The sequence below is a fragment of the Cynocephalus volans genome, chromosome 14, assembly GCF_027409185.1.
Source record: "Cynocephalus volans isolate mCynVol1 chromosome 14, mCynVol1.pri, whole genome shotgun sequence".
Taxonomy (NCBI): Eukaryota; Metazoa; Chordata; class Mammalia; order Dermoptera; family Cynocephalidae; genus Cynocephalus; species Cynocephalus volans.
Genome location: NC_084473.1, coordinates 57,370,326 through 57,385,889, shown reverse-complemented (window position 1 = coordinate 57,385,889; position 15,564 = coordinate 57,370,326). Strand labels below are relative to the sequence as shown.

Sequence of the window (15,564 nt, the reverse complement as noted above, 5' to 3'; positions counted from 1 at the left end):
CTTTGGCCTTGTTATTTAACTGCTTGATCCAGTTCAGTTCTGAGCACCAACTGCAAATCAGCTACCTAAAGGTCCTGGCCCACACTTTCTACCTTCCATGGAAGCACCTTCCAATGGGGAAAACAGAAGGCCCCCTCTACTCAATGATAACTTATGGCAAACTACAAGGTTGTAACAGGTGCAACACCCGGCCGGCTGTGCAGAGATATTAATTCAGACTGGGGACATTTGTGAGGATTCACCAAGGAAGGAGAACTTGAGCTCAAGCTTGAGAGTTGAAAAGAACTGTGTCAGGGGAAGATGAAGGACAGACATGGATAGGGGAGTAAGGGAGGGCAATCCAGGCAGACGTAACGAGAGCAGAACCTCAGGAATTCTTTGTGGCTGAAGCATGGTGTTATTGGTGATGGGACAGAGGGAGCTCAGACTGGCTTGAGTCAGATTGAAGGAGCTGGTGGAGGGCACGTCATTTTAGCAACCAGCACCTACAGGCACACCAGAATCATCTGGTTACCTGGAACTGTGCCCCTGGGGAGCAGACCTGGGGTCTTTTTGTTCCTTTCATTCTTAAGCCTTTCACATCCACTCATCAGCTTCACTGAGACTGCCATTTTCTGCCTGTCCATCCATGACTTAGCCTTCTCTTGTTCCTCTTCTGTGGTTCTATCACTACAGCCTGCCTCTTGCCAGCATTGTCCACTGATTTTCTTCTGTGGCTTTCTTCTCCATCATCTTATAAACTCCTAATCCTGGATCATTTCAACAGCCATTCTCTTCTAATTCAGGGTGTTGAGGTGGTTGGACAACAATCTCTGAACTGCATATTGCAGTGGCTTCAACTTTGTTGTCACCAGTCTCAGTTGAGCCCTTACGAATATGGGTCCATTCTTTTATGCATCCTTAGCCAGCTGAATTTCCCGCCTTGCACTGCAGCCATGCCAAGCCTTCGTTCCTCTTCTTAACTTATTCTTAGCACAGAAAATGGAAGACTTTCAGGCTCATGCTCCCTCAAATGTAAACTTCCCTGCATGCAAACTTGCCTACTTATTACCTACCTATTGCTGCATAATAAATTACCACAACTTAATGGCTTAAAACAACAAACATTTATTACCTTACAGTTGTGCACTCTGGGTGTGGTTTAGTTGGGGGGGTCTCTCATAAGATTGCAATCAAGCTATTGGCTGGAGCTGCAGTCATTTCAAGGCTCAACTGGGACTGAAGTATTCTCTTCTAAGGTTACCCATGTGGGCCTTTACAGAAGGCTGCCTTATAACGTGGCAGCTGACTTCCACCAGGGTGAGCAATCCAAGGGAGAATAAGACAGCCTACCCAGGATGGAAGACACAGTCTTTAATAAACTAATGTCAGAAGTGACACACACTTGTACAGTATTCTGTTTGTTAGGAGTTAATGAGTCCAACTTCTACTCAAGGGGAGGGGATTACACAAGGGCATGAACGCCAGGAGGCAGAGATTATCAGCACATCTTAGAAGCTGCCTACCACAACTTCTCCCCTCCTTTCCATATTCTTACTCCCTTCCAGGACTAGTATCTCAACACATGCAAATGTTCCTATCTTCTGGATCTAGCGCTATAAAGTATCTACCATTGTTCCATTGGCTCCTTCCCCTCAGTGTTAAGGCATGTTTAGAAATCTCCCAAGTTAAATATAAACCTCCCCTCCATCTTGAGCTATGACCCCAGATCTCTCCTTTCCTCCCCTGCCGCTCTTCTTGAGAATATGCCCTGTCTTCCCTGCATTTACTACCTCCACAGCTTTGCTCTGCTAAGTTCATCAGTGACTTCCTAAATGCCAGATCACATGACTACCTTTCAGTGCTCACCTTAGTTGACCTCTGCAGCATTTAATGCTGTTAACCCTCCTCTTTATCTTTCACTGTCTTGCTGACTTCGCCTTCTCAGCCTGCTCTTTCTTTACTTACCCCTAAGTCTGAGATTGTCTAGGCCTTGCTCACACTCGTTGGCTTCACTCTAAATTCTCACCTCCAGTATTCCTAGCACCTCTTTGTTCTGATAACCAGGTCGCGGCTGTGAATGTCTGTCTTCCAACTCTGATGTGAAGGAAATAACACACTTCTTGTCTTTGTTTAAATTATCTTCAATCTAACATTGAGCCCCAGTTCTACTGAGCTGGCAGGAAATTAACTCAGTAATTGTTGAATATCCCCCCCTTCCACCCACGGGGGTGCCAAGGTCAGCTCCTCCTGCGAGACCCTGCTAGGCAAAGCCATTGGTCTTTGGTTCATTTTCATAACTGCCAAGATGTTCCCTGGTCCCGCTGCATGGTTCCTTCAGGTTCAATGGCCATGCCGCTTAGAGCAAAGGAATCTTTGGCAAAGTAACTGCTCCTGGGCCTGGGGTTCAGCTTTCCTAATGACATTGATCAACTGCCCTCTTTGAAGACTTGTCACCTCCCCAGTGAGCTGACACAGGGTAGCACCCAGACCCCAGTCCTCTGGGACCTGCTATTTCCTTTCTCCCAGTCCCAGGGGAGAATCTTTTCTCTCTCCTCTTGGAGCTCTAAAGCCCCCACCCCAGGAACACCAAGCACAGACAAGCAGTGTCTGTTTCTTATCCTACAAAAACATCTCAGGAAAGGAACTACCACAGGCCTGGCCAACTGCTTGGGATGCAGAGGAGGGAAAAGTACAGCCAAAGAAACACAAATTAATATTGTTGGGAGTTTGGTAGTGGGTTTCAATACATAATTCTCTTTTCTTCCTTGTGAGTTTGTAGGAGACAGACCGAGATCAAAATATTCGCTTTATTACTGGTACGGGATTGGAGACTGTGGCTCGCTCCATAGACCAGCCCACCCGCAGGCCCCGGGGAGCCACTCAGCGATTGGCGGGAGGATCTAAAAGGGGCGCGCCCCAAGGGCGGGTCTGCGCATGCTCAGTTCCTTCCCCCAAACAGACCCATCTGGAATGCCATCTGGCTCCCACGGCCAGGGAGTGGGGAACCGGCGGCCGGAGGTGTCCCTCCCCAGGAGAGCCCCTCTCACGAGGCTGGGGACCCGGCTTGCCTCCTAACAAATATCTACAGAGATGACTCTGCCACGCTGTGCCTGCACACCCAGCCAGGCCTCTCTGCTGGGCTCCAGACCAGGACAGCGTTCCCCACGGTCTACTGTATGTCTCCACGTGGGTGAACGTGGGGCAGCTCCAAGTCAACACCATCAAGTCCGGATTCAGGACCCTTGCCCCCAGCCCTCCCCTAGTGTTCTCAGAGTTGGTTAAGGACACTATCCTCCACTCCCCCAATCCGGTTTGTCAGCAGATTCCATCTTTTCTACCTCTGAAAGCTCTGGAAGTGTGTTTCGATATACGACCAAATTTTCCTTCTCTCCATCTTTTCGCTGGACCATAGCAGGAGCCTCCTAACAGTCTCCCTGACTCTCCCCCCTCACCCCATCCATGGGAAGTGGGACTCTGCCTGCATTTCCAGCCTCTTCTTACACCTTTCCCCCAAATGCATCCAATACTCCTTTCGCACGACCTCCCACAACATCCAGTTTCCAGAACCTCTGCACTTTGCAAGTGAGGTTTCCTCTGTATTGCTTTCCACCCTTTCACCTCCCCCAACTTTTGCCTGGAAAACTCCTAATTGCCCTACAACCTTCAACCCTGGGGTTATTCTTTCCCAGCACCAGCCCTGACCAAGGCAGAATTAAGGAGTCCCTCTGCTGTGCTCCCAACAGCAAAGCATGACCTAGATGTTTGTCAGCCAACTTCCCACCAATCTGAGGGGTCCTTCAGTGTAGGGACAAGTTTTTTCTTGTTTGTGCCCTGAGTGCCTAGCTCAATGCCTGGTGGATGTTGGGGGCTGAGAAAAACATCTGTAGAATGAATAGTCTGATGGCTACTGCATCCCATGGGCCCCATCAACTTAGTCTTGTCAAACCGATCTCATCCTTTCTTCCCTCCTTTCCTCCTTCCCCACCCCCTTCACCTGGTAACCTTGGTGCAGCTAAGTGGTTGCAGAGCTCGCAGGGAATTTAATGGTGCTTTCCCTCTTGTGTGCTCAGCTGGAGGCAGGCAAAGCAGGCGTCGCTACAAGCAGTGAGTGGGCCTTGCTGGGGGAGTGACTGCTTTGTGCAAATTCAGGGCCTCCTGCAAATCAGACTCAATCGCCTTTACTTCCTGTGCTCAGGGAGATTAGATACTGCCTAATCGACGCTGATTTTTTTTTCTTTTCTTAATATTTGAAACTACCAAATACCAGTTGCCATCCTAGTGGGTGGCTTTCAGAAATCCCCTCTTTTCTGGTGTTTAACTTCTTGAGAGTTTCAAGAAACCAGTCTCTTTGGAAAGAACCTGCACTTAGAATTCTTTGAACTGCTGTGAAGCTCTGGCAGGAAGTGACTTGGGATCTGAATTAGACAGTATTGTCTCACTCCTGGGAGAGATGGGAGTAATAAGGTATAGGTGCATCTGGGTGTGGCTTTAGGTCATTCCTGTGGCCATCTCTCCACGCAAGGCCTGTTTTATAGAGCAGTCTGATCTGAAATCAGGATTCCTGCTGACACTGTACAGCGTCTGTCACACATTGGTGGCGCCCCTGCTTTGCAGAGATGGGATGGATAAGCTTTCTCTCATCTCAGCCTAACCTGTTGTCATCTTTAAGTGGACTGAAGAACAATTCAGTAAAACTTTATAAGTGTTCAATGAATCCTACACATTTCTCGAAATAAAACAACTGTTCTGAGAAGTATGTTTGGAGAAGGGCTTGGTGTCAGAGTGAGGGCCACATATCTCCACACCACTGCATGGGAGGTGGAGATCTATTACTTCAGTCAGCTGAGTAGACAGACACTGGCTTTCTTCCTTGATTCTTGTGACGTATTTTAAGAGAGGGGATGCCCGTTGTGGGTCAAGCACCACGCACAGTGCATGACATAAGCTATTTCATGTAACCCTTAGTGCCTCAAGGTAATTTATTGGACTCTGTGCCAGGAACTTTTGGATTGCCTGTTTTACCCCATTTAGTAACTCTTTGAGGCAGGTTCTTTTATTATAATCACTGTTTTTTTAGAAGAGAAGACTGAGGCCCAGAGAGATTAAGTAACTTCCACAATTCCTCACAATCAATAAGTGCCAGATCTGGAATCTGAGCCCAGGCAGTGCAGCGGTGGAGCATCCTAAACACGTCACTCATACTTCTTCTCCCATGAAATAGGTATTGACTCTCCTGCTTTACAGATTAGTAGCCCAGAACCCAAAGAGGTTAAGCAGCTTGCCCAAGGTCCCACAGGTGGTGAGAGATGTAAGAGGTATCTACGCAGGTCTCTGCTTCAAAGTCTACAGTTCTCTCCTACCTCATGCTGGTTAGATAGTGGATATAACAGTTTAAAAATCAAAAGACTCTACAAATCTTATTTTTTTAAAGAAGTCATCTTCTACCTTCCTCTTCCTCATTCTTGATTTCTGCTCCCTAGAGGCAACCATTTTCAACATGTTAATACTGTTCTCCTACTATTTACTTACATATTTCTAAATAACATGTTTACACTATTCCAGATTTTTCAGCTTTAGATACTTTCTACTTAACACAACTGAAGATGGGGATTTCACTCCCTTACATCCTGTCCTCCCTCACTCCTCTGTCTTCTCAGTGGAGTTACAATTTTTGGCTAGTTCAATATTCTCTACTTACATTATTAAGACTATGTAAATATTCACAGCTGAGCCATGTGCTATACTGTAGTTACATTACCTTTTCATTTAGCTTTTGGACTTCTTTTAAATTAATACGTGTTATTTAAAAAATTTGCTTGGTTTTTCTCAAGTTCTTTGACAGTAGTGTTAATATTTTCTCACTATATTCTTGTAAGCCTTCATTTTCTTTTCCTTTCTTTTTCTATTTCTTGATGATATTCCTCCTGGACCCCTTTGTCTTTCTGCTCCAACCTGGCCTGATGGTCAAGGAATGCTACACAGCTGTTATCCTGGGAGATTTACTGTTGTCTGTCTGTCCATCCTATTTGGACAGCCCTGCTGATCTTTTGGAGCTGATATTTCTATGTTGTAGCTACCCTGTGAGGTTCAAAGGGCAAGCGTTTCAGATGGGAGTATACAAAGCATAGAGGGGTTGTGTTATTTTTAAGTTACACAGGTGTAAGTGGCAGAGCTGGGCTAGAACTGGGCTCTCTGCAGGAGGCCACAGTGCCCCCTGCAGCCTGGCACAAACGACCATCATTGCTGCTGGCCAGACCTCACGGAACGGTATAGGCTGGTGGGGATTTGATGCACACCTCCACCTAACTTCTTTCATAGACGGAAGATATGGTTAAGGACTTTGAATCATACTGCTTGAGTCTGCCACTTTAATAGTTATGCAGTTTGGAGCCAATCATGTAATCTTTCTAAGCCTCAATTTCCTCACTTGTAAAATAAAAATAATAGTGCTACCTCATAGTCTTCATAAAGATTAAGAGCCATAACATTTTAAAGAGTACATTGTTAAGTGCTTAGTAAATGTTAAACAGTTCATGATTATGGTCTAGAACTTCCCAGGAGGTAGTAATACTTTTACTACTGGACCCCTATAATACAGTATTCTTGAGTTTCTGGACCTAGTTGGAATATTATATAAGAGCTGTGTAGAATAGACTTTTCTAAATGAGTGATTTATGCATCTCACTTGAGCAAATAAATATTGGCTAATATGATATCCCTGTCATTCTTCAGTTTACCCCAGTCCACCCTCCGAGGATTATTGCTGTCTCTTGGCCAGCCATGGTCAACTGACCAAGGTTGAAATGAATACTATTCAAATGTCCCCATTTGTGCTTTTTGCTAATTTTTGGCTTTTACATTTTCTTCTTATTGTCAATCGATGCAAAGATGTTAAATTTTGGGGATAAGAATTTTTCCTTGGGAGAAAGGAAAATCTATACTTCATTTACTTCCCTCACTTCCTTTATACTACTTTCCTTTCCTGAACTATTTACTATAATAATTTGTGTTATAGAACAGACAGAATAGAGAAAGACAACTCAAGTTTGAGATGAACTTTTGGGGAAAGAACCTCTAATGCAGTGTATTTCAAATTGTAGGTCATGATTCAAGACAGGTTGTGACATCACCTCAGTAAAATTACAACTAGCACTTGAAAAAAATGGAATAAAAGTATCAGTCTGTATCACACAAAGAGAAACATTGTTTTGTGAGCTTGTTTAAATTATATATGTATGTATACATGTATAAATTATATATACACACATATTAATATATATGTACACATGTGCTGGCTGGCAATATAAAATTATTTCTTACTAAGGGTTACAATTAAAGTTTGGAAGACAAGTGTCTTAATGGCCTTTACTGTTTTGTTTACCTTCTTGTATCTTGGTTCCTTCATCTGGCCTTTCTTCAAGAGAATCCTATTCAAATTAAAAGAAACAACAACAACAACAACAACAAACCCCAAACCAGAGACTCATTTGTTTTCCTCTTCAACATTTCCTGGGAATTCACTACGTAAAGATTTTTGGATAAAGGTCACTACTCTCAAACCTATAATCTTATCAGGGAAACAGGCAAACTGAACATTACACAAGTTAGAATAATTTAAATGTTATATGATACAAGTAACATATTGGGAAAGGCAGAGTAATTCACTCTGGCCAGGGTATCATGGAAGGCTCTATGCAGCAGTAAGCCCAAAATGTCAGTAATCAAAGATTGGTAAGAAAGGGGTTGCAAGAAGTAAAACAGTTTGGCTGAATCATATGGTTTGAAAGATGGCTTTTAGAATAGGGGTTTTAAAAGCAATAAATCATATTTTGCCCTTAATAGAGCACGTGGATCCACAAAGAACCTGTTAGGTTGTTAATTCACTTCAAAACATTTGAGTACAGTGTGATAACTGTGTTATAAGTTATATTCTAGGAGCCGTGAATTGTCCCAATTGGAAATTTATACTCCAGGGATGGCCAGCTGGCAACCCAATCAGGAGGCCCACACTTCACAAGTGACTACCAGAAGCCCTTGTTATCAACAGCTAACTCAATACAGGAGACTTTGCTAATTAACTTAATAAATGTCAAATGTGTTTCCATTGGTGCCATGAGTGGCTTGCTAATAATCTTAATTACGTAGACACAAATACTCATCTGTGAATTCAGAACTAGTGTGTGGATTGGCTACAAGCAAGTCAGTCCAGTTTTACAAGAGGAGGTATGAAAACGTAACAAGCCCTGTAACCCATTCTTGTATGAATGGTACCCAAGGCTTAAGTGCTAAACATACCCGTGTCCAGCCATTAGTACAGAGGACTGTTTGCCTCATGCTGACCACAAGGGTGACAGAACTTTGCCCCCAATAATTGACACAGATACCTCAAGTGACCCTTTCATGAAAGTGTGGTTAGACCACCCAAAAAGAGAAGAAAGTTGGGACTTTAAGCTTACAGAGCAGATTATATAAACTGTTGTGCTACTACTTCTAATAAATGATTACTAAATGATTCTATGAGGCGAACTGAGTCTGAGTTTTGCTTTCATTTTAAGTGGGTAGTGGATACCATTATCTACCATTAAGAGTCTGAGTGGTAAATGACCAAACTCGTTGTCAGTTTGAAAAATAGCTAAGTAAAGACTTGGTATTTTTGCATTACTCCCAAATAATATCACTCAATCATCACCTATTTATCAAAGCAAGTTTATTTGATTACTTATTCCAGACAAATAATGAGGCTCATATGTACAACTAAGAAATAAGACAATCCAAATAAAAGGCAGGAAAAATATGAACTACACAAACAGCTATCTAAAAGGAACAGCAGCTGCATTCATTTTTACATAATACTGTGGAGTGATGTAGCACCATTTACCTCAAAGATATCCTAAGTACTTTATAAGGAAATTATGTGGGTCTTTGCTAAAATGCAGCAATAGCTTAAAAATTATAGCAAGCTTGATTATGATAATCTTATGTTCAACTAATTTCAAATATAAAATTATTTCAGAAAAAATAAGGAATTTGGGAAGGATGTGACCTTGTACAATTCTTTTTAAAAATCCTAGGGAAATAGTTACCATTATCGAGAATGGTTTTCTTCCATCATCTGCACTATTTGTAACTATCATCATGACCAACTTAAATTCTAAGCTTTGGACAATTTAATGGGTAGTTTATTTAAACACACACACAATTTTATTTATAGAAAAAATATTTAACTAGAGCTCTCCTATTTATTGGTTTATACAGTCTCTTCTGGCCTGAACTCAATGGGTTACAATCTTTAATGATTTATTCTATTTTCTACTATCTCTAATTATCATTCTAAGCTATTGTACTCTGATCAATCTTACGTTGAAATTTGTTGAACTGAAGTTTGACCCTGTTAATGAATCTAAATTAACATGAGGATATTTGTAAATCTGATAGTAAGCATTTTTTACATGCCAACGATGCTTCCTCTTAACTATGTAAAGAAACTTAGAAATTCAGTGTTCCAGAGTCCTCCATCAGGCCATTTTACTAGTTAAGAGCCAGCAAAATCAAATGGAGGAAATTCTAAATATTCCAGCATTATTCAATCCTGGTGGTTCCTAACCCCCATCCATCTTTTTTCATAAACCGCACTGAGAAGCTCACGGAAGCTATGAACTTCCACCCAGAAAAATGCATATAAGCAAAAACTTCTTATATACAATTACAAAGGATTCCCTAAGGGTTCACGATCCCCAAGTTAGGAATTTCTATTTCAAAGCTGTGGGACACAGCGTAAAATACGTTTAGCCCATTTTGACATTGCCCATCTTCACTTAATTGCTACTTAAGTAAGCCTTTTAATAATGCTACTAAATTGCTGCCTTAAGACAAAGTTACTCTTATTTTAAGGACCAACGTAGACTTTTAAAATTCATTCTCCTGCTCCAATTTTTGCAAAGTTTTGAGCCATGTACCTTCTATCTCAAATTGGGTTAAGTCCCTAAGGTTTAAACTAACAGATAGTATATATCAAAGGAAAATAGTTATTTTCCATAGCTAGTCACTAAAAAATGAGCAGATTAAAATTTAATAACCTTGTAAAAATGAACATGTGTCTATATATTGAGGAATAGGCTATTTGACTTTATAAGTTTCTAGGTGTAGTTTCACACTTGAAAACAAACACACGTACTTAGTGTGTCTGAACATAACATACAATCCTGGGCTATACCTTCTCCTTTTACTTACTTGGAACCAGTACAATGGAGGCCTCCTACTATGGTAACAAAATGTACTTACTGAAAGTTTTACCTACTGGTCAGGGTAGAAAACACTTCATTTCTGACCAAACCCCTCACCTCAAAAGCATCTAATCAACTCCTTAATTACCAATTGAAGAATGCTATCTTTGAGGATTCTAATATTCAGCCATCAACCATGTTGAATGGACTCAATACAAAAGAAATAACTATACTACAGTACAAATATTAGGCTTGTTGCTTTCTTGCTAAAGTAAAACTCACTAGTCACTCCAAAGAATCTGTTAACATAATAGGGTAAACATGGATGTATAGGAATTCTTAGAGAGACTTTGAAGGCTGATTTAAAAGCAGGGGATATTAAATACAGAAATGCACACACATCAAGCATATAAAATTTAATCAAATCCCTTACTAAAGAATTTTTCGGTTTGAAGTCAGGTGACAATTATTCAGTCCTTTCATAATCACTCACTTTTGCTAAAATAGAATATTTGTAGAACAAATCCCAAAATATTTGAATAAAGGAAAAGGGTCAGCTAAGAGAATGGCTTCGCCAAAGAAGCTACAATTTGGTTATGGGGTTTTACTCTTGTCTTTTGCAGCTATGTAAAAAGTGAATAATGGAACAATCGCTTTTTCTTGCTCTTTTCTACTTCTGAGAAGTTTCTTTCACATTTTCCTTTGTACACGTTAAACACTAGAATCTGCATTTCAGAGACGTAGAGGTCAGAGAACAAGAGTGGGAGAGGGAAAGATACTGCTGACAACTGGAATTCAAGAACTTCAACTCAACAGTAAAGGGTTTGCAAGAGAGAATGAACTGCTATTTCTCTCCTGGCTAGATGGTGGGTATTTCCCCTGCATTATTAAGTGTAGCATTTTGTGTTTTTCCTACTGGAAATACTAATGCTAAGTGAGAGCTGAAGAAGGTAATATCTACTGGCATTCCAGGCTGTGCAATCCATACATTTTCATTTTAAATATAATAATTCAAGCATAATCCATATTTAAAAAATTAGACTAAAGACAGACAGTAAAGGTTTTAAAGGTTTCTCTTTGAAAAGATGGTATCTTACAGTACATACAAAAATACTCTGAAAATACATACGACTTCATTTACAAAACACTGAATCAACATATTACAAGAATTACATGGTTATGGATTTTAATAAACTGAGCATGCATTCATGAAACTTAAAAAAATATTAAGAAATGCATTGAAAAAAGCAGTGTAAAAAAAGACAACTCATATAGTTAAATAAAAATTACAAAGGTCCTGAGCCAATTAATGGTAACAATGTCATTCAAAAATGCCTTTAGGTTTCAATAAAATCCACTGCTTATTTCTGCATGCCTAGTCCGTGAAGAAACTGTTTGAAGTTGTGGGGTAAGTAATGGTCAGGAATTATCATGCTGAGTTAATTTTACATCTCAAAAATACAAGTTTGCCATACTTAAAGGTATCTTATTGTTGATGCTGAAATGAGTTGCTCCTCAGTAAAAAATACCAATCAACTAACAAGAATGACATGAGATAGGATATGTAACAATTTTACCATTCATATACTGACTTTCAGTATCCTGGTTATATTTTAATTTTTAATAAAGATGCATTTCTAAGGCCTCCATGGGAGGCAAAATATAGAGAATTTATGGTGCCCAACTCTTATGTAATCACTGGACTAATCCTCCCTGGTAATTATGCAACATTTGGACAGAAAGGCACAAAAAAAATAAAAGTTTAAATATTCCATGTGCCAATCTGGAAAAAATAATTTAAATCAACAGGACAGTACATCTACACAAATGAGGAAAGCAGAAAAGATACCTCACATTCATTTATCTCAGGTTTCACAAAGTGGCTTCAATGCTGAAGTAAATGTGTTAACACTTGGAAAATTACAAGACAATTTTTTTTTCAACTTTTTCAGCTCTATACAATGATTACAACATGAGACTTTAAAAAAAAAAAAAAAAAAGGAGTTCAGGACTTGCTTTATCAGTGTCCAGGTGGCCAAGAACTGGTTCCCATAACAGAGAAACAAGCATCAAAAGTTAAGGCAGTAAAACCTCCAAATGCAAAACCATAATATTGTAGATGACAATTTGACAGCAGGTGATCCTCAGAGAAGTATATGTAGCAATCAGTGACAGAATGCTACAGCATCTGCAGGTCAAAGTGTGAGAGTTGAAAAACCACTTCAAGGTCGCTAGGCTGATGACTGTAACTTTCACCTTATTTTATGTATGACAGCCACTTCTATTTTAATAAGAGTGGTTGCGTCTATGCCACTACATGATTGTATGTTCACTTAAGTGAGGAGGCACTGCTTTTACCGATTAAGGGTCAGTCGAATGGAATTTTTGATGACACGGATGTTATTTGCTGGAACTGGAGATGATGAGTCTGGTAGTTCTTTACTGGGTAGTCTCTATTACAAAGAAATAGAAACAAAAAAGGAAAAGCATATACATACATATTATAAAGGCCCACCTAGTATATCAGTCACATAACTCTGAGTTTTTCTCCAAATCCCTTAACCTCCTAAACGTATATCTTCGTTAAATATATCTTCCAGTGTTCATTTCTTGCTTTTGGTGGTATGTATAGGAAAAGAAGATTTTGTTAAATCAATTGACACTCTTGACTGAGAAATGTGTGAAGAACACAGTCCTCCTTAAAGTCAGGCAATGGTAAAGAGAAATAGGAAGTGCATGGTTACTAAACAGGAAACTCTTGGGGTGTGAGGTGAAAAATGAGTGTGTGTTATGGAGGAAAATTTGATGTCTGAGAGTTATGTCCCTCCCTTAATTTCTGTAATCCACTCATGGAGAAGAACACTGTAAACGAATTGTGAGATACTCAAGTTTTCAGGAAAACTGAACTTTGTAGTCAGGCTAGGTAACTTTGATGATGGTGATATTCAGCTATATCTGTGTGAGGAATTCTGAGGACATTAAAGATTATTATAGAATAAGGGCAAAATCTAAGAAACCAAGAAACAAAGAAAGATCCCTAAATACAAACTTTTGTGTCATAAAAACTGTCTTAGTTTCTTGTCAAGAGAATACTGTAGAAGTTAATTTTCCCCTTATTTTACCTTCACTAAACAATTATCTATCTCATATCTACATCCGTTCAAAACCATTACAAATAATATCAAATATACACACAAGTAGAGAATAGGGCAATGAAGATTTAGATGCCATATCCAAGCCTCAGACATTACTAAAATCTTGCCACATTTGCTTGGTTTATCCACTTATCCTTCATACTTGAAATATTTAAAAGCCCAGATATGTCATTTCACTCTTTTATATTTTAATATCTACCTCAAATTTTTTCCATTATCACACATATACACCTATTTTTTTATAACTCAGTCTTATGTCAAAAGAGAAATTTTATAAATTCTACAACTAATAGCATGTGCGGATACTATTTTGCTTTAGAATGGCCAATACACCCTGGGGAACCTGACCGGGTGACAGCTGATCATGATGAGAAGCACCTTATTCTTTAATGGGAGGGGTGAAAATAAGCCATTTTGTTCACTGTAAACTCTCAGAGAAGGACTTCCTCTGATCTACACTAGGCTGATTTTTGAACACTTGCTTATTAGCTTACCATGCTTAAACTATATATTATTAGTTTCAATAGTAATTCTTAAAGAATAAATTTTTAAATTGAGATTTAGGGGCTCTAGCTAATGTTTTAAAGACGCAGTAAGCTCTTGAACAACACATGAATACATGACATACCTAAACAGTTAAGCAGCCTACCTAAGAGTAAGCTATTAGTAGTTAAGTAGTTACCTGTGGGGCTAGGCTGTGCAGTGCATGGCAGCAACCCCCCTGTGGAAAGCATGTGACATATGTAAGTGGCATTACGCACGGATATTCAACTGCACAGGGGTGGGCACCCCAACCCCCACACTGTTCAAGAGTTACCTGCACTTACTATGTACTACATTTGGTTCCTCCAAAATATTAATATGTGTGGTTCCTAATGATCAAATTTAAATTTTCACAGTAAGCAGTGGTACACAACAAATGATATGCTATCAGGTGTTGGTAAGAAATTTCTGGAGCTAGCCAGTTAGCTCAGTTGGTTAGAGTATGGTGCTGGTAACACTAAGGTCCAGGGTTTGATCCCTGTACCGGCCAGCAAAAAAAAAAATTTCTGTGCTGAGCTCCCAACTGCTTCTTAGAAGATAAATAAAAAACAAAGGGTGAAAATAATCTAAATATACCATGAAGTCATCTTAAACTATTCCCTCTTTTCTAGACTTCTGAGGTATGTACATTCAGGACAATATACTTTGTTTGCTATCTCCAACCCCAACTATACTGCTGGTCCCTGAGGACAGGACAAAATCTTACCTCTTCCCTTTCCAGTGCTAGGCTTTCTTTTCTCTCTCTCTTTTATTTTCTTTCCAGTGCTAGGCTCTTAATAAGCTTTTTGTACCTGTAGACTACCTGAGTTTTTACCTACGTATTTGCCTATGAAGAAGACTTTTACCTTTTTGCGTGATGTATCAATAGTTGGAATAGGCATAGATTCTCCTCCAATGGCATCCTAAAAACAGAAGAATTATATACGAATGAAAACTTTCTTTCCTACATGCAGAGGTTTATTCCTACTTGAAATAAAGCATAACCAAAACCTGATCTAATCTGACCTACTTTCTAATATAGTACAGGTTGAGCATCCGTAAACTGAAAATCCGAAATGTTTTGAGCACCAACATGAAACTCAAAGGTCATGCTCAAAGGAAATGCTCATTGGAGCATTTTGGATTTCAGATTTCTGGATTAGACATATTGAACGAGTAGGTGTACACAAATATTCCAAAGTCAGAAACGCTTCTGGTCCCAAGCATTTCACATAAGGAATACTCAACCTGTACTTTTCCTGATACATGGCTCTTTAAAAGTAAATATTCTGAAGCACACTATTAATTATATTTACCACTGGTTTTCTTTTTCTCTCTTCAGCAGCACGGGAGTCCTTAAATGTTGATTCAAGTCGAATGAACTAAAATATAAACATTAAAATAAGTTGCTATTATGTCCCTATAAAAACCATACAAATCTACATAAATCGAGAGATTAATTAGGGACTAGACTATTATCAAAAACTACCACAAATGTGGGTTGGTGAGAGAAGATAATTTAAATTAGATTAAATTCAACTGCCACCTTTAATTTCTATAGTTTGAGAGATGTTTTCGGTTAAATCAATTTAGATTCTAACAAATAAAACACAGTTTCAGCACCACCTACTGGAAGCAGGGGAGATCAACATTATAACATAAGAAATACTACTAAGAAAATT

General features: G+C 39.6%; 1 protein-coding gene across 3 annotated transcripts in view; it reads right to left on the bottom strand.

Moving 5' to 3' along the window:
* Positions 1-11,365: 11,365 nt before the first annotated feature.
* PAPOLG (poly(A) polymerase gamma) overlaps positions 11,366-15,564 on the bottom strand; it is a 29,704-nt gene continuing 25,505 nt past the window's right edge. For 2 of the 3 annotated variants that reach the window (XM_063077920.1, XM_063077922.1), the window contains 4 exons: positions 15,199-15,264; positions 14,749-14,805; positions 14,043-14,081; positions 11,366-12,658 (listed from right to left, as the gene is read on the bottom strand). In XM_063077920.1, the coding sequence (XP_062933990.1) occupies positions 12,560-12,658; positions 14,043-14,081; positions 14,749-14,805; positions 15,199-15,264 (261 nt within the window). In that variant the 3' untranslated portion in view covers positions 11,366-12,559. The remainder of the gene's footprint in view (positions 12,659-14,042; positions 14,082-14,748; positions 14,806-15,198; positions 15,265-15,564) is intronic. The other variant, XM_063077921.1, reaches the window with a different exon arrangement.